General features: G+C 37.7%; 1 protein-coding gene across 1 annotated transcript; it reads left to right on the forward strand.

Moving 5' to 3' along the window:
- The first annotated feature begins 6,164 nt into the window (after positions 1-6,164).
- LOC111897480 (dof zinc finger protein DOF2.1) lies at positions 6,165-8,273 on the forward strand. The gene is made up of 2 exons (XM_023893437.3): positions 6,165-6,550; positions 7,116-8,273. The coding sequence occupies exons 1-2, from the start codon at positions 6,485-6,487 to the stop codon at positions 8,127-8,129; spliced, it is 1,080 nt and encodes a 359-aa protein (XP_023749205.1). The 5' UTR covers positions 6,165-6,484; the 3' UTR covers positions 8,130-8,273.
- The last annotated feature ends 15,940 nt before the right edge of the window (positions 8,274-24,213 follow it).

Genomic DNA, 24,213 nt, shown 5'->3' on the forward strand with positions numbered 1-24,213 from the left:
TTGGTTTGGTTAAAAATTGAATGAGTTGCAAGCCCCGCACGAAAGCGTGTCAAATCAGAATTTTTTTTTTATGTTTCAACAATTAAATGTAATCTAACTTTGTTGTTGAAATGTGCATAACGCACTCAATTTAAGTTATTTTGACCTGAATATTTTTCCTACATGTATTTTAGGTTTTGTAGATAAGTTTAGACTATAAAAACGCTTGATTTGATTAAAAATTGAATGAGTTACAAGCCCCGCAAGAAAGCATGTCAAATCAGATTTTTTTTTTTATCTTTCAACAATTAAACGTAATCTGACTTGGTTGTTCAAATGTGCATAACTCACTCAATTTTAGTTGTTTTGACCTAAATCTTTTTCCTACATGTATTTTAGGTTTTGTAGAAAAGTCTAAGCTATAAAAACGCTTGATTTTCTTAAAAACTGAATGAGTTAAAAGCCTCACAAGGAAGCGTTCCATTTTTTTTTATATTTCAGCAATTAAACGCAATCTGACTTTGTTGTTCAAATGTGCATAACTCACTCAATTTAAGTTGTTTTAACCTAAATCTTTTTCCTACATGTAGTTTAGGTTTTGTAGTTTAGTTTAGACTATAAAAACGCTATATTTGTTTAAAAATTGAATAAGTTACATGTCTTGTAATGCCAAATATGTTTTTTTTGCAGCAACATACATGAAACTTTGATTGTATTTTATTTGTTATTTTTTGTAAATCCAATGCTTCAGAAAAGTGTGGAAAGGATACCATCACATTTAGACTTTGAGATGATTAAAAAGATGATAGAGTTCCTTGAGAAGTTTAAGAAGAAAACTGAAAAAGTTTTATGTTCAACAAAGCCTATCTTCTATACGTATACCCGGGAGATCATAGACATAGAGCAACATCTTAGGAAACATGAAACCAACCTGGATTTTTGTTTATGGTAACAGATATGGAAGAAAAATATAAAAAATATTGGGGTGACTATGATAATATAAGTGATTATGTCTTCTTTGCGACATTGTTAGATCCTTAATGCAAGTCAAAGTTTATGAAAATTGTTTTTACCCAAATACTTAAAGCCAAGAACAAAGATAATAAGATGTCCGTTGATCAGATAGAATCGAAAGCGCATGCAAAGGTTATTGATATTGAATGCAAATTGGACATGTTTATCAAGACATACTTGTAAATGTCAAACATAACCTCATCGTCTCAACAAGAAACTCCCGAAGAAGTTGTTAATTTTGATGACGAAAACGAATTCTTTGGAAGCTATATGACCTCGGGAAGTTTCCCCTCGACTTCATCAGAAAGTCAATTACAATGATAATTAAACGAGGACCCAATCGGATTTGACAAAGGATATGATATCCTCACATGGTGGAAAAATAAGGTGGTGCGATTCCTGATTGTTGCTCGAATGGCAAGAGGTATCGACCTTCATTTACACTAATTTTCATTTTTAATTTATAAATTCATGTTGTGTATTATACACTAATTTGTTTCTTAATTGATAATTCGGGGATGCAAATTTCCACCGTAGCATCGGAATCCACATTCAGTAACGGTTGTCAAGTAACTACCGACTACCGTAGTAATTTGTCTGTTGTGATTGTGGGGGCATTGATATGTACTAAAAATTGGCTAAGAAAGAGTAGCTTGCCTATATATGACTATGACGAAGTGCATGATGTGTTAGCTGACGATGACCTCGCTATTGGTAATATACTAATATTTGTTACATCTTATTTTTAACGTCTTATTAGTAATTGTTACATTTTATTAAGTAATAACATTTTTCTTTTGTATTATATATAGACATTGTGGATGCTATACATAACTTGAAGCTAACGAGGAAGAGATCAGAGAATTAGTCAAAATGTCAAATAGATGTTGGAATCCACATATTAGACTTTGTTTTTTTTTTGTTGGAAAAACTTGAAAGTATATTTTGAATGTTGAAAGTATATTTTCAATGTTGAATGTTTGAATGTTGGATAGTTAATGATGGTATAATGGTTTTTTGAAAGAGAGAAGTTAACTTAATTTTGATAATATCAAACTTGTAGTTTTTCTTATATTGTTCGGCAAACGTTTTTTTTATGTAGATTACATTCATAAATTAGTGAATGTTCCTAAAATAATAATACATTCAACACTTGACAAGGTTTTAACTTAAAATTCATTTGGTATTCAACTTTAATTATCTGTCATAAACATAATATTAACATATAAATGTAGAACATACAGTTTTATTCACACGTGTGTATGTGTGTGTGTGTGTGTGTGTGTATATATATATATATATATATATATATATATATATATATAGGGTTAGGTTCATGTGAGACGGCCTAATTTTGTGAGACCATGAGACGAAATCCAAGCCATTTATTTGGTTGATAAAACAAAAAAAACATTTTTAAAATGCAAAATAATTGAAAATTTTCAAATTTTTTTTTTCAAATATTATTTTCGGAATTTATATTTTCCAAAAAAAAAATAAAAAAAATACCAAAAAAAACAATTTTTTACATATTCTAGTAGAATAAATAGAATATTCTACATATCTGAGAAATCTAGTATAATATTATAACATTCTAAAAATCACATTAGAATATTTATAGTGTAATATTCTATTATAATATTTCAAGTATTTTTCAGAAAAAAAACGGTAAATTTTGTTATTATTTTTTAGGTAATTAAAGTTCCGAAAATAATAATTATTTTTTTTTTGGACTTTTTTTTTATTTTGCATTTTAAAATTATTTTTAGATTTGGTCTCACGGTCTTACAAAATTAGCATGGTCTCAAATGAACCTGAACATATATATATATATATATATATATATATATATATATATATATATATATGTGTGTGTGTGTGTATATATATATATATATATATATATATATTAACATATTAGACAAAAAAATGAACAAAACCCAACACTTTTACAAAATTACAAACAAAATCTATAGACCGTTTATCAAACTATTAGTGCACACAAATATGTACTAAAAAGATATGTACTAAATAAAAACCGACAAGAACCGGGCATCAACCGAAACCGTAACCCAAAAATATGTTGCTCTATCTCGAAGAGCGGTTCCAAAATCGAAGACCCGGTAAAAACCGGAACATATAGAACTGGCGGTCCGGTTCGGTTCTTGATTTCAGCCATAGCCGGTTCCTGTGTTCGGGTGGTTCCAGCCAGTTTGGTTCGTTTGCTCATGCCTAATACATAGTGCGGAATATCTCAGATAACTACTAACAAAATCATAATAAAAATTTACATTTTTAACTAAATAGAAATCATTGTTTTCAATCAACCCAAGTCATAAAAACCCAAGATCAAGTACAAATTTTCCAAAATCAATGTATCATAACATCTAGAAAACATATCAGCAAAGGATGTGTACGATCACTCCTTTGTTTTCCCCTAATCATCTGAAGTACCCAAAACATAAAAGTTAAACTGTAAGCAAAATCGTAATGAGTTCCTGCAAATTACCTCACACAACCAAAAAAAATAACATTGTGCATAAATGAGCCTTCAACCTTTATGGATCGCCTCACACGACCTACAATCGCTCTGGACTGCTCTTCGGGCCTTCTGCCTGACTTGACCACCTCGTAGGCTTTTAGTCTATCTAGACCACCCCGGGTATCTTGGCCTTCAGCACAAAGTAGGACCGCCTCAACCCAGTAACTATAACATATTGACATATACAATAATAAGCAGCAACACATGTAATCATACAGATCTACCAATCTAACACATACTCAGTGAATGCAGGTAATCATATTGATATACTAATCTAACACATACACAACATAATATCAATCCAATATACCATGATACATAATCCAGTGCGACGTCATTGGTGCCTTCGACCCATAAGTTTAGTAAGGAAAACTCACCTCAAAGTCTAAATATATAGCAAAAAAGAACATTGCTCCAAATGCCAACTTTACATGTCACGTATACAACAAACAATGACCTGTACTCAAACTTCAGCTTAAAATACCCAAGATGCCCCTAAGTCAAACCTGGTCAAACTCAACAATCAATGGTCTAATTTAAAGTCAACTCTAGCTAGTCGCCACGCTGTGGCAACCTAAGCCACGCAGTGGAGACTAGTCTAAACAACTTAAACCATTAAGTCATTTTTCTCCAACCTTAAGAGCTCTAAAGCTCAAATTTGGTCCTTCCTATGGTCTTGATGGATAAAGTTTCCTACTTTATTCCTCAAGACCCTTCAATAAGTCAAGATCCCAAACCCTAACTTCTTAGGACAACTTAATACATCAAGACACTCATTAAGCACCCAATCCTTAGAGTTACACTTCTAAAGTTTCCAGAATGACTTCATGCTCCTAATAAACCCTAAAGATCGAGGCTTTATGGACATGCATGTCCAATTCATGTCCTTTCCTTTTTAGGTAAAAAACTAGGGTTTAATGACCAAAACTTCATGCATGACACCAAAACTCATTCATAATTTAGATCCAAGATACCAAATACTCTATTTAACTTGTAGATTCATAAAGTTACAAACTTTTTGAGATCCCACCACTCAGATCCATCAAGACATGATGAAAAGGGTCAAAATCAAGATGTCTAATAACATGGAAAGGAAAATTTTGGATCTTAAACACTCACCATTGTCCAAGAGATGTGTTGCCTAAAGAAAAAGATGCTTGCCAAGTAACTACTACACCAAGGGCTTCCTTCTCCTTCAAAAATCATCAAAAAATATCAAGAATGAGCTCACAACTTCAATGGAGGCTAGGATTAGGGTTTCTGAGTTTGAGAGGGAGATGGAGGTTGAATGATCACAAAACCCTAACCTTAATAATCTTTATATAGGGCCCAAAGCCCGAAATTAGGATTTTTCACTAAAAACACTTGTCACGTCGTAGCACCTAAGGCCACGTTGTGGTAGGTCACTTAAGTCTCGCGGTCCAAATCATTTTGCCATGTCGTGATGATGCTTCACCATGTTGCGGTCACCCGAATTAAAGTTAATACATAAAAATGTTAATTCATACCTGGAACGAATGTTACATCTTTTTTACTTGGTTGTTGATATTATTGTTGTAACACTAGACAATTGTAAACTCTGATAAATCAATGAAAGGTTTTGTAAAACCATATTTTGTACTATGATCCATTTTCATAACAAAAATACAACCTTGGTAAATTATGAAAGCTAAAAAGTATGGTAGTTACAATAGGTTTCAACTAATTGGTTTGCAACGTCGTATCCAATGCAATGGGAAGTAAAAAGTACCTTACACGTATGATCATTAAGTCGTTAGCAAAATGGTATACGCATTAATATTTTTTATGACAAGCTTTGTGTGGTGGACGAACACCATTATCACCGGCTTTGTAGGGTCATGAGAGGGAGATGACAACTAAGAGAAGAGAGCAGAGAGACTATATAGGAGAAAGAATGCGACATCGTCAAGAAGAGAAAAGAAAACAAGAGTTTTTATGAAAAGATAGAAGAAATCAATTTGTATTTTATATCGTACCAAATGATATTTTTTTTAGTGAATTTCCACAAAGGGATAATGAACATAATATATACAAAGCAATGAAGCATTATAAGCTATGATCCGATAAATATATTAGGCCTATATAGTATTGGATTAGGCTAAATACATACACAATTAAATAACACAATTGACATAAACTTTTGAATACGACGTTCCCCCAATTTTTTTTTTTTTTTTTATTTTTTTATTTTGAAGACTCATTGACTTAAGAAACCTACTGAAAAATATTTAATTTTGTAATCAACATGATTTAATAATAATCTTTCCGATTTTCATACGAAAAACATTCTTTTTTTAGGATGTGAAAACTCTTATTTGTTCAATTCTTGTGTTCAAATCTCGAAGATACAACCCATTTTTATATTGTATAAACATAATACGACAATTTGTAATTATAGAAAATTGGCTATGGGTATAGATATAGAAGCAGTACAAGACAATATAGGCGACGTGGCGGAAGGAAGTGGCGTATACCGATAAAACATGTGGGTCCATGCGTAGTTGCAAATCCTACGCCATATGGTCCCACAATCCCTCCACTATCATCCTCAATCTCTTGCCCCATTTTTTCCACTCTCTCTCTCTAAAAACTTGCTTTCTCTGCGTGCAAGGGTTACCACAGACACACATCGATCGATTCCCCGTACACCATTCTCATTATTAGTACATCTCTCTCTCTCTCTCTCTCTCTCTCTCTCTCTCTCTCTCTCTATACATATACGTACATACACTTTGATGTATGTATAGGTTGGGTGTATATATATGTATTATGTGGGAGGCTGTTTGTAACCTTGCATGACTACCTTCCTCCCCTTCTCTCTCTCATTCTTTCTCTCCACGATATTCATATCTTGAAATCTGTATAAGTGTTAACACCTTCAATCTTCTCTCCCAAACACAACAAAACAAGAATTTAAGCTTGAAGTGCATGGAAGTGGAAATGGATGCTTCAGGTGTAAATCATCATCATCATCTTCATCATCATCACCAACAGGTAAATATTAGTAACTTACTGACACTTGTTTTGGTTTCTGACAAAACTAGAAAAAGAAAAAAAAAAAAAAAAAAAAAGCAAGTGTTTCATGAGTTAAATGTGAATTTGTTTGTCCTTTTGGAGTGGCTGAACGATCAACTTTTGACGACTTTTAATTTCAAAGTAGATATCATTATCTCGAATTGTTCGAGTATAATGATCTTTGTTTCTTCAATTGAATTCGGAAAACATAAAGTTAGGTTTTTTTGTAGTTGTTTTTGTTTTTGAATTGATTTGGAATTTCTTAAACAATTTCATCCATTCCATTTCCTATTTGGAAGAAGCTCAGATCAAACCTCATTACAAAACTGGAACACCTTTATTCATCTTCTTATCAAATATCGTGTTTGAATCTGAGTGATAATTATGATGCAGTGGCTTCCATTATTTCAGGAGATTTTACATTAAAAGAAAGTGATTCTTGCACTTATTACACTCATGTACATATGAATTACCATATTTAATAATAGATTTACCCCAGAATAAGATCTATGTCAGTGTCTTATACAATACTTTAATCTTACAGGAATTGTCTTCACAAACACTAGAGAGCATGTTGGTATGCACAAAAGCACAACAAGACAAAAAACCAAGACCAGCTGAACAAGCTTTAAAGTGTCCAAGATGTGACTCCATTAACACAAAATTCTGCTACTACAATAACTACAGTCTTACTCAACCAAGGTACTTTTGTAAGTCCTGTAGAAGGTACTGGACAAAAGGTGGGACCTTGAGGAATGTTCCTGTAGGTGGAGGGTGCAGGAAGAACAAAAGATCATCATCCACTTCATCTTCAGCTACTTCCTCTACTTCAACATCATCATCTGCACTCTCAAAGATCAGAGGAGCCCATGATCATCTCCTCAATCAACATCATCATTCCAGTAACCCTTTGCTTTCAGGGTTAACTCACTTGCCCTATGACTCTACATGTACTGATCTTTCCCTAGCTTTTGCTAGGCTTCAGAATCAAGCAAATGGGCACTTGGGTTTTGATCGTTTAGATCATTTTGATCAAAACGAACATCTCTTGGGAAGCAATAACCCTAATTCTTCCGGACATACCCCTACCAGTCATGGCGATCACTTAGGGTTTCTTGATGCGATAAGAGGTGGGTTTCTTGGGAATGCCCCTAATGGGTATCATAACGTGTTGTATAGTGGGGGTAATGTCGGAAATGGAGACATGGGTAGCGTTGAAAATGGTGGAATCTTGATGGGGATGAGCAATGCTAGTAGTGATCATGATCAAGAAATCATGAACCCGATGTTCCAAAACCAACAACATCTGATCAACAACAGTACTGGAGTAGCGACAACAGCAGTGACAATGTCTGCAATGAAACAAGAAACATGCCATGAGTTAGGGGAGAATAGAGGATCAGGAGGGGTATTATGGGGATTTCCATGGCAGATGGGTGGTGGAGATCAAGGGGTGAATGTGGTTCATGAAGTTGAGTCAGGGAGATCACAGATAGCGGGATGGAATGGACTTGGTTCAACTGCTTGGCATGGACTCATAAATAGTCCCCTCATGTAGTACTATGAACACATATGGTGATATGGTTTAATTAATTAGTAATATGTTAGAAGAGAATTTTAATTTTTATATATTGTGTTAGAAGAGGAAAACAAATAGGGGGGAAAGAATAGATTTTTGTAGTAATTAAAATCTTTTGGTGTTTGTTTAGTTTTTTTTTTTTTTTTTTTTTTTTTTTTTTTTTTTTTTTTTTTTTTTGTGACTTGAACTAAAAGAGGCTTGTACTCCTTTCATTAACTAAATGGGTTTCTATATGTTAGTTTCTTGAGCAAGAGCAATACAAGAATATCTTAAATATTAGTTTTTTGGTTTTGGAATCATACTTAGCTAGAAACGGAAAGAAAGAATCAATTCTTTGGGGTGGACATTTTGCTACTATGAATGCCTGTTTGATACTTTACTAAATTTGTTAGGACATGTATTCAACCTTTAAATTGTGATGGTGGCTAGTTTGAAATCATTATGCTCTTGGATTGTCTCCGTCTATGCAAACATTCTAGTTTGGTACTAAAAGATGCACATCTTCTCTAGTTTTGGATGGATGTTGTCTTTAGAGGAAAAATATGATATCAATACTCATAAGTCATAACCAAGTCATTACGATATACATTACATAGCACCCGGTGTAAATAAATAATCTAGCATTTGGATTTAAATAAGGGACAATGTCATTAAATAACAATTAACTACCATAGCTCCACGCCTCCACCTAAGTCACTTAAAACGTTTAAGAGGTTTAAACACCCTCGTTTTTGTTTCTTATAGTTACTGTGAATTTTATAGGTTTTTCAAGAATTAACCGGTTTCATCAATGACTCAACTTTTTTATATATATGATGTGGACTAGAATGGATTTGACGTTGCAGGTTGATTGAGACAAGTTTTATTAAACAGTACCAAGCTTTTAAGTTTATATGAATGTTGTAGGTTGATTGATACAACTTTTATTAAATAGCAACAAAGTTTTAATTTTTAGTGAATGGTGTTAGAATCTTAAAACGATAAAAGCCAAGAATACATGTTTCACATGTTTCCATGATGCTTTTTCTAGGATTCCTTTATGATATTCCTTAGGTATATTTAATAAAAATTTGGGGGTAAATTTTATAGCACCTAAAGAATTATGTTTACGATACGTGTATTTATAGGATGTTTTGGTTATTTGATTTTGGTTAGATTTGTGGTTGATGTTTATGTAAATTTTGGACTTTTTGAGTGGATTTAGATTGATGAGGCTATTTTAAGAAACAGTTGGATTTTGAAGATAGAGTTGGCATTTGACATGTGTAAATGTCTTGATGCGAAAATGTAAGCTTCTCCTTGAAAGACTTAGAGGGCATGCCTTGTCATGGTGGACCATATTGAGAAGGTTGATTGATATGGCTATTTTGAGATCATTGACAAGGAAACCATTTTTTGAGAAACTTTAAAATACTTTTATGCACAGCTATGGAGATAATGCAATTGAAAAATGATTTTCTTGTCATGAAGAAAAGAGATGAAATTATAACGGGGTATTACACAAAGTTTTTAGATTAGATCGGCTTCTCACTGTGTGTTTGGCCCCAGGAAATATCTGAAGAAATATGCTTATAGGTTGCCTTGGGACTACCACGTGCATATGAAGACTACAACCACACTTATCGTGACCACGTTTGTTGTGAGAAACACGTGTAAACATCTTATCATGAGAGATAAAGATGAGAAGAGTGTTGGTGGAAAACCCAAATTTGAAGAGAATATGAGTCACAATAAAAATATAGAGTTGAGATATGTGGACAGGAAAGGAAATTCTTGTAGGAATTATGATCGATGAGAAATGTAAAAGCCCCATTGTTGGAATATAACAACCAAATTGTTTTCAAATTAAACATATATATATAACTTTCATCCATCATTAAAATCAAAGAATCATTTGACACAAAGAATTCGTCTCAATAATGTGGAAGTCAAAAACCCAGGTTACATCATCATATATATTATAAATGAATTAACTTCAAACCTTAATAATCTTTAATTAAGTATGTGAGAGCTTGTAGCAGTCCAACCATGTCCTTTCCCGAAAAAATATTAATAAACAATGGATGAGCGAAAACGCTTAGTGAGTACACAATATCTACATATTTCACTACATGCAACACGGTATACGATTACATACAAATTAGAATGATACAGTCCCTACTATAGCCTTACATCAAGCTAAGAATTCTATAGACCCAATTATAGTCTTATATCATGCTGAGAATGTTATAGACTGAACTATAGTCTTACATCAAATTAAGAATGTTGTAGACTCAACTATAGTCTTACATCAAACTGGGAATGCTATACATCCAACTATAGTTTTCATCAAACATGAAAATATTATGGACCCAACCATAGACTTACATCAATCATGAAAATGCTATGAACCCAACCGTAGTCTTACATCCATCGAAAATGCTATGAAACCAACCATAGCCTTAAATCAATCATTAAAATGCAATGGATCCAACAATCACCTTACATGATTCATACACCCAAACCGTACTTAACACTTTTAGAGTATTCTCCTTGGTTATATTGTTGGTACAACAGTCTGTTCATGGACTGAGCTACCCCTTTTATCCCTATTCATTTTCTAAGCTAACTATTTATTATTTTAGAATACTCTGTTAGCTTATTATGGATATAAATACACATTTTGATAACTTTTCTATGAGTTTCTATAGACTTTACAAGTTGATTATAAAAACCAGTGTAACATCCGGATTCCCAGGTATATTATTTTGCTTATTTATTTTGGAAGTTTATTAAGCAACTCGATGAGTTGGTGCTACAACTCGCTGAGTAGAGTCGGGCGTGGTCACGTGGGATTAATGATCTACTCGACGAGTCCGAGAGTCGACTCGCCGAGTAGGCGCTGTGAGAGGAAACCCTAAATCCCCGGGTTTTGGCCTATATAAGGACACTTATAGCCTCATTTGCGGCTCCCCATCTGCTTCCCTTCACTGAGAGAAATGCTAATCACCCCCTTGAGCTTTTGAGAGAGTATTGAGCCATTATTTGAGAACTTTGGTGCATTTTTGGTAGAGAAGAGTAGGATTTCAAGCAAGGATTGTGAAGAGGCTGTTAGATCTGTTGCTAAACATCCAGAAGCTTTTGTTTAAGCTATAAAGTTTGTAGCTTTTTCATTTGTATGGGTAAATCTCATGATTTAAGAGTTTAGGGCTTCATTTCCATCTTATTTTGGGACCTTGAAGGTTTTGAGCACCTTTTTAATGATGGACATCAGATATGGACCTTGTGAGGTCCCTAGAGTCGAAAGTCCCCTACTTTATTCAGCCATGTTAGCTCCTTGGATGAGAAACTTCTTCTCAAGCATGTTCTTGGCATTTTTAGCCCTAAAGTGTCATGCATGAACGTAAAGCTCGTGGTTTTACGTGATATTCAAGCCTTGAGAGCTTAGATCTAGAGTGTGTGAGAGATTTCTGCCTTAAAATCGTCCGAATAAAAATTAAGTATGAATGGACTCACAGAGTTGATGAGCCGACTCGACGAGTCGGGTGGGGTTTGTCCCGATGTGCTGGGCGATGTGCAAGCTCGGCGAGTTAGGGGTTAACTCGACGATCTGGACTTTCATGAGACTTCTGAGAAATGTTAGGACTCGACGAGTCGCACTAGTGCACTTAGCAAGTCAGGTCTACTTGGACTGTTGACTCGACTTTGACTTCTGTTGACTTTAAGGTTGGTCAAAATGACCAATAGAGATCAGGGAGGGTAAAATGGTCTTTTACCCATTCCTAGGGCTACAGTGAAAGAGAGAACATCTTTTCGTATATTTGAGTACGAGTAGAGTATTAATTAGAGATAATTATCCTATGTGGTAGGCGGAGGCTAGATCGAGGATTTCGAGTATGGGACTTTAACTTGGTAGCTTTCGAGGTGAGTCTTCTCACTATACTTTACCTAAAGTGGTATTTATGTGTGACAAGAGGGCCGTATGTGATTACTTGAGTTATGTATTTGTCTGTGTGATATATATGATATATTATGTAATACTAAGACTGGACCGGAAGGTCCAATGAGCTGTGAGACCGGAGGGTCCTCACTGAGACCAAACTAGAGAGTCCAACGAGCCATGGGACTTGAGGGTCCCACTGTGACACATAGACCGGAGGGTCTTATAGAGTTATAGCCTCGAGTGACTAATGTGTTGTATATGGTATTTTGTGGAACTCACTAAGCTCCGTGCTTACTGTGTTATGTGTTATGTGTATCAGGTACTTCCGAGGATCGCGGGAAAGGCACCGACTTGATTGTACACACAAATCTGAGCTAGAGTTATATTTATTTTGGATCCTGGATTCGTGATAAATTTTGAAATATGTACTGGTATTTGATATTTGAGGTTTTTGGAGAAAATATGACATGTGTATTATGGTGTTTGAAAAAAATGAAAATTTTGGTTTGAAAATTGACATCGTTACAAGTTGGTATTAGAGCCTTGGTTTGAGGGATTTGGATGCTCCTTCGGGTATGTCTGGACTCAAACTGAGGATTTGATAAAAAATTTCAAGAGAAACAATTCTTCTAGAACGTGTAAGACTTTCTGAGAGAAAACGAGAATGAGCAGTGTGTACAACCAGCCTGTGCCCGAACGGTGATTTCCCAAAATACCCTTACTTTTTGTGTTATGAGATATTTATGAGATATATTATGCATGCTAGAGAGTAGGCTAGGTATTTCATATTTTAGGACTAGAGTGGCCTGATTTGTGATGCCTTAGCCTAGGAGTTACTGCTACCTGTGATTTGCTTTGAGTACGAGTATGTAGTAGAGATAAGCTTATGAGAGGTCTGCTAAGAGAGTAGTCTATGTTCAGCGAGATATAGAGTACTTGCGATCTGGGATCCAAGGAAGAGGAATTAGGGTGAATACATATGCGGTGTGGAACGTAGTATTGGGCCCGTACTACTGGAAACACCGGCTCGATGAGCAGTCCAAGTAAGAATCGTTAGGATGATAAGGAACAAGTAGGGGCGAGTGATCGAGTGTGAGTATACTCAAGAAAGACTCTAATTATTTTGTGATGTGTTTCAGAGACATCATGGTGGGTACACACCACAACCCTGAGAGTAGTGGAGTTAACGATGATGAGATTCGCAGGATGATTCATGACGAGGTGTCCACAGCTATCTGAGAGGCTATTCTGGAGATGTTTGGGTCTGTCAAGACCACCTTGATCGAGACTTTTGATGAGTGACACGTTGTTGTTACCGAGGCGGCTACTGTTGCAGCCACCGTAGCTGTCGCTGCTGCAAGACCACTAGGGGGTGACTCGTTGCTATACCGGGAGTTCAGCAACACGAAGCCACTAGATTTTGATGGGACTGAGGATCTGATTGCCGTGATGAGATGGATCTCTGATATCGATGGGTGTTTCTACACTTGTTTATGTCCGGAGCATTTGAGGGTACGGTTCGCACTGGACCAGCTTTGCTTGGGGCAAAGGACTGGTGGAAGTTTGTGACAGCCAGTTACACTTCTGTAGAGCTCACTACAGTGACATGGGAGAGGTTTACTACGATGTTTCGAGATGAGTATGTTCCCCCGATGGAGAGGGAACGGTTGGCCCAAGAGTTTCTGTCCCTCAAGCAGAGGACAAAGTCAACGACAGTGATTACGAGGATGTTCCATGAGAGGCCAATGTTCTGCCCTGAGCACTTGTCTACCGAGCAGGCATGTATGAGCCTATATTTGTGCATTCCAAGGAGGGATATTCGGGAGTTCGTGGCAAACTCGACTTATCGGTCATTTGCTGAGCTTCAGGCAAATGCCAGAAAGAGGGAGATTGAGTTGGAGACTCAGGCTAGGGAGGACGCGGAGTCTCAGGAGAGGGATCGGCAACCGGCACAGTCTCAGTCGGCTGCCAAGCGGGAAAAGCCCGTTGATTCGAGATCTGGAAGCCAGAAGAGCCGCACTTGTGGGAAGTTTGGCAAGAGTCATGAAGGGGTGTGTCGAGGGGGTGTTTGCTACAAGTGTGGCAAGGAGGGGCATATCGTGAGGGATTGCCCTAGGGGTTTGCGGTCTGTTTTCACTGCAACTAGACCGGCCATCGGAAGGCCGAGTGCCCATAGCTGCTACAAGGTTCAACACAGGGATCTGCCCCTGCTGCTATACGAGCTACGAAGAGCTGGCCAGTGAAGGTCGAGGTACCAAGGGTTCGCGGGAGAGCCTTTCAGCTGACAGCGAAGGAGGTCCGTGCAGCGCCTGATGTCGTGGCCGGTATGTGTTCTTTTACTTATTCTATTTCGAGTTATATTGTAATTATATTGTGATGTACATAGGTACTTTTCTTGTGAGTTCTGTACATGCTTTGGTGTTATTTGACTCTGGTGCGATTCGATCCTTCGTATCATTAGCGTTTAGTCGTCACATCAGTATCTGAAGAGAGGTGTTGAGTCAACCTCTGAGAGTTTCCATAGCCGATGAACATGCGGTGTTTGTTACTGATGTGATCCACGGATGTATGCTCGAGATTTTTGGTGTCGAGTTTCCAATAGATCTGGTACCAATTGCGATGGGTATTGTCTGTGTCATTGTGGGTATGGACTGGTTGAGTCAATTCGGAGCTGTGATTGACTGCGAGCGTCATTTGGTGACCATACGAGACTCTAGTGGGGGAGTTCTTACAGTGTATGGCGAGGGTAACCAATCTCGGTCAGCATTCTGCTCGGTTGCCAGAGCAAGACAGAGTGTACAGCAGTGTTGCAGGGGTTTTTTTGGCATATGTGATGGATACGAGGATTGCTACTGAGAGTAAGGATGAGCAATTTGTCCCAAATCCCGATCCCGTACCGGTACCGTACCGGAACCAGTACCGAACCATATCGAATTTAAAAATATGGGATGGTACTTGGTACTCCAAATACATGAAATTCGGGAATCGGTACCGCCGGTACCGGTACTAGTATCGAAAATTGGTACCATTCCCGGTACCGGTACCAGTGATGTTAATTTGGTTCGGTACCCGGGATTGACTTTCGATCAAATTCGGTATTCAAGAAATCGGGAACGGGACGGGACGGGTCGGTACTGGTTCCGTCCCACACTCCTCCCTAACCGAGAGACCGAGTTCTATCACTGAGATTCAGATAGTGAGTGAGTTTCCAAATGTCTTTCCCGAGGCGTTACCGAGTGTGCCTCCCGAGAGGTAGGTGGAGTTCCGAATTGATTTGGTTCCGGGAGCGGCGCCTATCGCCAAGGCACCTTATCACCTTGCGCTGTCTGAGATGCAAAAGTTATCCTCACAGCTCCAGGAGCTGTTGGGGAAGGGCTTTATCCAACCGAGTATCTCGCCGTGGGGAGCATCGATCCTTTTTGTCAAGAAAAAGGATGGTTCACAACAGATGTGCATTGATTACCGGGAGTTGAACAAGATAACGGTCAAGAACCGTTATCCACTTCCGAGGATCGACGATCTGTTCCATCAGTCATAGGGTGCGTCTTGGTTTTCCAAGATCGATTTGAGGTCTGGATATCATCAGATGAGAGTTTGTGAAGAGGATATTTAGAAGACGACCTTTAGGACTCATTATGGGAATTACGAGTTTGTAGTGATGCCATTTGGACTCACCAACGCACCAACAACGTTCATGGATCTCATGAACCAGGTGTACAGGCTATGTTGGATCAATCGGTGATCGTGTTCATCGACGATATCTTGGTGTATTCGAGATCCAGAGAGCAGCATGAGGAGCATTTAAGAGAGATCATTGGAGTATTGAGATCAGGGAGACTTTATGCCAAATTCTCCAAATGTGATTTCTAGTTATGAGAGGTCCAGTTCCTAGGACACCTCATTAATCAGAATGGGATATTGGTTGACCCGGCCAAGATTGAGGCAGTTATGTGATGGGAGGTGTCGAGATCCCCATCCGAGATCAGGAGTTTTCTGGGATTGGCCGACTACTATCAGAGATTTATCAGAGATTTCTCCAAGATTGCCTTCCCACTCACCAGGTTGACCTGGAAGGGAGTTACTTTTATTTGGGGTCCCGAGCAGCAGGCCTCATTTGAGACACTTCTCCAGAGATTGTGCGAACCCCGATGCTAGCCCTTCCCGAGGAAGTGGAGGACTTTATGATTTTCTGTGATGCATGCATATCCGGGTTGGGTGCAGTGCTGATGTAGAGAGGGAATGTGATAGAATACGCATCGAGGCAGTTAAAACCTCATGATACGAGATATCTCACCCACGATCTAGAGTTAGGGGCGGTGGTGTTCGCCTTCAAGGTCTGGCGTCATTATTTGTACGGGGTTCGGTATAACATCTACACAAACCACAAGAGCCTGAAGTATCTCATGGACCAGCCCAACTAAAATATGCGTCAAAGGAGATGGTTGGATGTGGTGAAAGACTATAACTGTGAGATCCTGTATCATCCGGGCAAGGCTAACGTGGTAGTCGATGCCCTGAGCCACAAAGCAGAGAGATGCCCCGATCCGAGATGTGTGTATGAGGATGATGGTGATGACTCCAGTCTTAGGTACCATTCGAGAGGCCCAAGAAGAGGCCATGAGGCCAGAGAACCACAAGAGGGAGCGGGTGATTGAGCAGGTGTCCAATTTTGTGACAGACAGCCAAGGGCTTATGACTTTCCGATGGCGGATTTGGGTTCCCTATACGGGCGGAGCTCAGCATATACTGATGGAGGAGGCGCATTGATCAAGATTCTTGATCTATCCCGGGGCCACTAAGATGTATTTGGACTTGAAGATAGATTAGTGGTGGCCCTGTATGATGAGGGATGTTGCTTGGGTATTCGAGAGGTGCTTTACCTACCATCGGGTCAAGAATGAGCACCAGCGTCCACATGGTCCATTGCAGCCTCTGGAGATTCACCAGTGGAAGTGGGAACATATCTCATTGGACTCTATGTGAGATAGGTGGTAGCACGACATGGACTGTCGGTCTTGATTGTTTCGGATCGAGACGTGAGTTTCACTTCCAGGTTTTGGAAGAAATTTCATGAGGAGTTGAGCACGTGCTTGCATTTCAGCACATCGTATCACCCACAGACGGATGGGAAGAGCGAGCAGACGATTCAGATGCTCAAGGACATGTTGTGTGCATGTGTCATGGACTTCGGAGGAAGTTGCGACACCCACATACCACTGGCTAAGTTTTTTACAACAACAGGTATCATTCAAGTATTGGGATGCCTCTGTTTGAGCTTTTGTTTGGGAGGAGGTGTCAGACTCCCATCTGCTGGGGAGAAGTGGGGCAGAGAGTGATGGGTGGCATGGAGATAGTGCTGAAGATGACCGAGCAGATTCAGCAGGTCGAGCAGAGGTTATAGACGGCACAGAGTTGCCATCAGAGTTATGCGGACAGGCGACGATCCGAGATAGAATTTCAAGTCGTAGATTTTGTTCTTCTGAAGGTATCCCCATGGAAAGGGGTGATCCGATTCAGGAAGCGGGGTAAGCTAGGACCCCCATACATTGGTCCTTTCAGAGTGACCACCAGAGTGGGTAGAGTAGCATACCAGTTGGAGCTATCTGCGGAGTTGAGTCAGATCCATAACACCTTCCACGTGTCCCATTTGAGGAAGTGTGTAGCTGATGAGACGACAATAATACCACTAGAGGATATTCAGGTAGATGAGAAACTGAATTATATTGAAAGGCCAATCTTGATTTTGGATCGAAAAGTGAAGGTTCTGAGGAACAAGGAAGTGCCCCTGGTTAAGGTCCAGTGGCAACACCGGAAAGGGTCCGAATTGACTTGGGAACCGGATTCAGACATGCGGGAGCAGCATCCAAAATTATTTGAGGAGCATGACTTCGAGGGAGAAGTCTGATTCTAGTGGGGGAGAATTGTAACATCCGGATTCCCAGGTATATTATTTTTCTTATTTAGTTTTGAAGTTTATTAAGCAAATTGACAAGTTGGTGCGACAACTCGTCGAGTAGAGTCAGGCATGGCCACGTGGAAATAATGATCTGCTCGATGAGTCAGAGGGTCGACTCGCCGAGTAGGCGCTGTGAGAGGAAACCCTAAATCCCCGGGTTTGGGGCCTATACAAGGACACGTAAAGCCCCATTTGCGGCTCCCCAACTGCTTCACTTCACTAAGAGAAACCCTAATCACCCTCTTGAGCTTTTGAGAGAGTATTGAGCTTTGGTGCATTTTTGGTAGAGAAGAGTAGGATTTCAAGAAAGGATTGTGAAGAGGCTATTAGATCTGTTGCTAAACATCCAGAAGCTTTTGTTTAAGGTATAAAGTTCGTAGATTTTTCATTTGTATGGGTAAATCTCATGATTTAAGAGTTTAGGGCTTCATTTCCATCTTATTTTGGGACCATGAAGGTTTTGAGCACCTTTTTAGTGATAGACATCAGATCTGGACCTTGTGAGGTCCCTAGAGTCAAAAGTCCCCTGCTTTATTCAGCCATGTTAGCTCCTTGGATGAGAAACTTCTTCTCAAGCATGTTCTTGGCATTTTTAGCCCTAAAGTGTCATGCATGAACGTAAAGCTCGTGGCTTTACGTGATATTCAAGACTTGAGAGCTTAGATCTAGGTTGTGTGAGAGTTTTCTGCCTTAAAATCGTCTGAATAAAAATTGAGTATGAATGGACTCACAAAGTTGATGAGCCGACTCGACGAGTCGGTTGGGGTTTTTCCCGATGTGTTGGGCGATGTGATAGCTCGGCGAGTTAGGGGTTAACTCGACAATCTGGACTTTCATGAGACTTCTGAGAAATGTTAGGACTTGACGAGTTGCACTAGTGCACTCGGCGAGTCAGGTCTACTTGAACTGTTGACTCGACTTTGACTTCTGTTGACTTTAAGGTTGGTCAAAATGACCAATGGAGATCAGGGAGGGGTAAAATGGTCTTTTACCTATTCCTAGGGCTAGAGTGAAAGAGAGAACATCTTTTGGTATATTTGAATACGAGTAGAGTATTAATTAGAGATAATTATCCTATGTGGTAGGTAGAGGCTAGATCGAGGATTTTGAGTACGGGACTTTTACTTGGTAGCTTTCGAGGCGAGTCTTCTCACTATACTTTACCTAGAGTGGTATTTATGTGTGACCAGAGGGTCGTATGTGCTTACTTGTGTTATGCATTTGTCTGTGTGATATATATGCTATATTATGTGATATTGAGACCGGACCGGAGGGTCCAATGAGCTATGAGACCGGAGGGTCCTCACGGAGACCAGACCAGAGGGTCCAACGACCCATTGGACTGGAGGGTCCCACTGAGACACATAGACCGGAGGGTCTTAAAGAGTTATAGCCTCGAGTAGCTAATGTGTTGTATACGGTATTTTGGGGAACTCACTAAGCTTCGTGCTTACCGTGTTTTGTGTTATGTGTTTTCAGGTACTTCTGAGGATCGCAGGAAGGCACCGGCTTGATTGTACACACACATCTGAGCTTGAGTTATATTTATTTTTGATCCTAGATTCGTGATAAAAATTTTTTGAAATATGTACTGATATTTGATTCTTGAGGTTTTTGGAGAAAATATGACATGTGTTTTATGGTGTTTGAAAAAAATGAAAATTTTGGTTTGAAAATTTACGTCGTCACAACTAGTTAATATTTCAAGACCAATATGCATATATGGTCGCTATCACCCTAGAAGGAGTGAGGATCTGACATTGCTAAAATTTATGTAATAGTAGACTCTCTTCTGTAAACAAAATCCTTGACCTCATGATATTTGGAAATTTCTAGAATTAATTATGCATTTTACAATATGGTTGTTACAATCAACCATCTTCTTTGACCAGACTATGAAGAATTCAATTTGCACCCAACTTGATAATGAAATCGGGATAATGCTTTTAAGAGGAAGAAACTTGACATTCTCACCAATTTCCACCCAAATTGGGAATGAAATTAGTTCAAACCCTTCGGATGGAAGGAAACTACACATACATACACTAATATAGATATAATTTCATACAAATTTGGTATTCCATTGGTTTTATATTAGTTTTAAAAGATATGGGACAAAGTTCTAGATATTACCATGTTTAAGTCTACTCTTCACCCCCACTCATTAAGATTATATATATATATATATATATATATATATATATATATATATATATATATATATAAAGATCTACGCTTGTAATCAACATAAGAAGCACTTTCGTTACACCTGATTTCTAGTTTGTGGTCTATCTCTTAATATTCTTTAAGTTATGTTAGAATTTGGGTTTTGGCTAGTTTGTGGTGTAGTTGTTTAGTGTTCCAGGCATGAGCCACATTATTAAGTAGCGACTTCGTTGGTACTTGGTTAGCGACACGACGGCCGCCATAGCCCAAAGCCCTTGGTATTGGGTTTTGAGCTCTCTTTAAGGAATGAGATTTTTAGGGTTAGTCATTTTCCTCATCCTCCATCTCGTAAAATCTTATAACCTTGAAAACTTATCCCCTCCCGTCTTTATTGGTGATTTTGGCTCTATTGGTGAAGCTTGAAGGTAAAGCAAGGAAGGTTTTCGTGCACAAATGGCTATAAACGGGATTACAAGCTTCTTCACGTCACCTTTGTGCTTTGTAAGTATTCAACTTTTGAAATTTATGTTTGTTGGTTATTAGATTAATGTTTGAAGTGTAATTAGTCCCTTGTGACATAATTTATATGGAGTTTGGATAACTCCAAGTCCAAATATTTCATCTTGAGGCATAATGGACCCTTTGTTGCACTGAGAAATGGTTATTGTCTTTCATTTTGTGCCATGCAAGGCTTTGGAGTAAATTTAATCTTATTCTAGATCTAAGGTTAGAGTTAGATTGGTTTGAGGCATAAAATGTATAAAGTTGGAAACTTTTTCCATTAAGTCCCTATTTCATTGTCTTTTGGAACTTTTGAGCCTTGGTCTTAATGGATTAAGACCTTAGGAAAGTTGGTTGTTTACTGAGAGCCACGACACGACTGATAAGGGTGTCACGATGTGATTCGTGATCCTTTTGTCACTTAGTGATCAAGACGCGACCAGGTAATGGACGCGATACGGGGTCATTGATCATTGACTTTGACTAATTGACCATTGACTTTTTGAATAGTTTGAATTTTAGTCAAACTTGATGGCTATAGGCTATAGACTGAGGCTTAACACCTGGTTTGTTTAGGCGATTTCACATAGCTGATTCTACATGACTTTGAGTAGTTGGGATTTCAGTTCTTTCATTCAGGTGAATTATATCACTATGCTTCATGTTATATTAGATTTCCATTATTTTTTAGGATGTAGATGTTCTATGAAATACTGATTAGGCAAGTAGGCTAACTAAGTCTTTTCTTATTGATTGTTTGTATGTAGGGTTATAGATGAACCGAACGAACACAAATATGGGATTGTTCATGTTTGTTCGTTTAAGTTTGACGAACAAATGAACGGACACAAATGGATAAACAAACGTGTTTTCTTGTTCATGTTCGTTCTTTTAACAAATTACATTATTCATGCTTGTTCGTTCATGAACATGCTAAACGATCATAAATAAACAAAGATAAACAAACATAATTAACCATATGTGAACATAAAATAATATAGTAATGTAATCAAACATAATTAAGCATATATGACCATAAAAGGAACTTATATGAACAAACATAAACTAACATAAATGAACGTTCAGTAACATAATTGAACGAATGAGACAGTTGTTCATGTTCGTTTGTATAACTAAATGAAAGATAATTTATGTTTATGTTCACTAATTTAGTAAATAAATGAACTTCCTTCCGAACAGTTTGCAAACAGTTCATTGAACATTCAGCTCATTTACAACCTTATTTGTATGTTATGTTTGAGGGTTGATGGTTGAGCGGCACTAGAGACGAGAGCCTAGATTACTCGTATTCATGGTTATACGTGCATTAGAGCCATTAACCACTATTCTTAGGGTTAGATGTGCACTACAGTCATTAACCAGTAGGAGGACTATACATGAACTAGAGTTGTTAGTCATGACTAGACATGCACTAGATCTATTAGTCATTACTTGTTCAGGTGGATCAACACTAAAGCTGAAAGTCTCTATTTGTATGCATTCTATATTGTGGTATGTGGTATTTTAGGGAACTCACTAAGTTTTGACTTACAGGTGTGGATGAAATGAACGACTTGATTGTATGCACACATTGGCATTATGATAAGAGTCTTCTATGTGTTTTGTTATTTACTCTGATTTTGAAAACTTGGGTTTTGGTTGTCAAAAAATGGTTTTTCTAATTTGATTGAATGTTTTGATTAAATTATTATCTTCTAAAAATTAAAATTTGATTTGAAATTTTGGATGTTACAACATTTCTTCACAAGATAATAACTAGAAAGAAACATTGGGTTTGGCTTTCATTTCAAACCCATTAATCACTTAATTCCCTTGTTTTTTACTGAAATAAGAAACATCACCCAACCACCATGAAGTGGTTGCAACATGTTTTATATGTAATGAAGTGCCACACATTAGCTCATAGTGCCCTAATTAAGGGAAATAGGGTACAAGACATGGAAAAAATAGATGATCATACAAAGGCCAAGCGGTGTGCATTTCATATTACAATCTGATGTATCTAATCAGTCGCCGAAGAGCTCTATTTATAAGGTCCAATATAAAAATTAATCACACGATTGTAATTGATATTTTATGGTTAATTCGGTAATCAATGGTTATTTTTCAGTTACAAAAAATTGCAAAATGATATTTTGTGATTAATTTGTTCGACCAGTGGGGCATTTGTACCGCAAGATGCATGCAAGTTTAGTGTACCCAAACCAATCTGCTTCACATTTGCACTACCATGTGCGTGCAAGAGAGAGCCTTTGTGCCATAATACTTACAAGTCTAAGAAGTTTTTTAGTTATAAACTCATTTTCTTTACATACTTTCATTCATGTTAGATGAAATGAAAGCCAATTAACCCATTTGTTAATTTCTTTCAAACACTTCACTTTAATATATGATTTTTCATTCATCTTCAATCTGTCTTGGACGCGTGATATATCAAAACGAATGTATTACAGAGGAAAACATGGACATATAATCATTTGTTCATTTATTTTGATTATAGTTAGAGTTCAAAATTGGGGAAATGTCTTATAAGCCTAAAGAAGCTTCCAAACCGTTCAAAAAACTCCAATTATGTTTTGTATGTTTAAGAAAACCAATGAACTTAACCTTTTGTCTAAAATCCCCCCAACTAACTTACAATTTTGTTCAAAGGGTCAACCGGCTAATGAAAGCCAACAAGTGACATGTCTTATGATGTTAAATATTGGGAAAATGACTTGTAATATCAACGAAGTTTCGAAACCTTTCAAAAAGCCTCAATCAAGTTTCGTCTGTTTAAAAAAACCCACCAAACAAACTTACGCTTTTGTCTAAAAAAAACCCAACAAACTTATGTTTTTGTTCAATTCTCATTAGAGGCAACCAAATTCATTATGTATACAATCAGTTGGCAATTGACATGACATTATATTTAATAGCATGGAATAAACATATTAAAATTTCCCTTTATATATTGATTTAGGGCTTGGAGAAGAGAAAAACGAATGATGTTTGCGTTCGATCTCTTGTAATGACTACTTCTTCTTCTTCCACTCAATTGTTGATGTCTAACTCAAGATCTACAAAGAAGATATTTGATGATGCAAACCCTTGTGGATGCGGATGCCCTTCTTGGATTTGGACATCTAAAATGGAGGATCATCTAGAGAAAAAGTTCAGGGCTTGCTTGAGCCCTCGAACTGATGGATAAGTGTAATTGAAAACTTTATCATGTCCATATAAATATGATCTTGTTTTTAAAGGAACCAAACAAATAGATAGAAGATGGACATGATAAAGCTTTCAATTACACTTACCCATTTGTGCGAACAAGCCCTGAACTTTTTCTCTAGGTGATCCTCCGATGTCCATATCCGAGAAGGGCGTCTACATCCACAAGGATTTATATCATCAAATTCTTCTTTGTAGATATTGAGTTGGACATCAATGACTGAGAGGAAGAAGAAGTAGCCACTACAAGAGAACGAATACAGACGTTGGTCGTTTTTCTCTTCTCC

This window comes from Lactuca sativa, chromosome 2, assembly GCF_002870075.4.
Source record: "Lactuca sativa cultivar Salinas chromosome 2, Lsat_Salinas_v11, whole genome shotgun sequence".
NCBI lineage: Eukaryota > Viridiplantae > Streptophyta > Magnoliopsida > Asterales > Asteraceae > Lactuca > Lactuca sativa.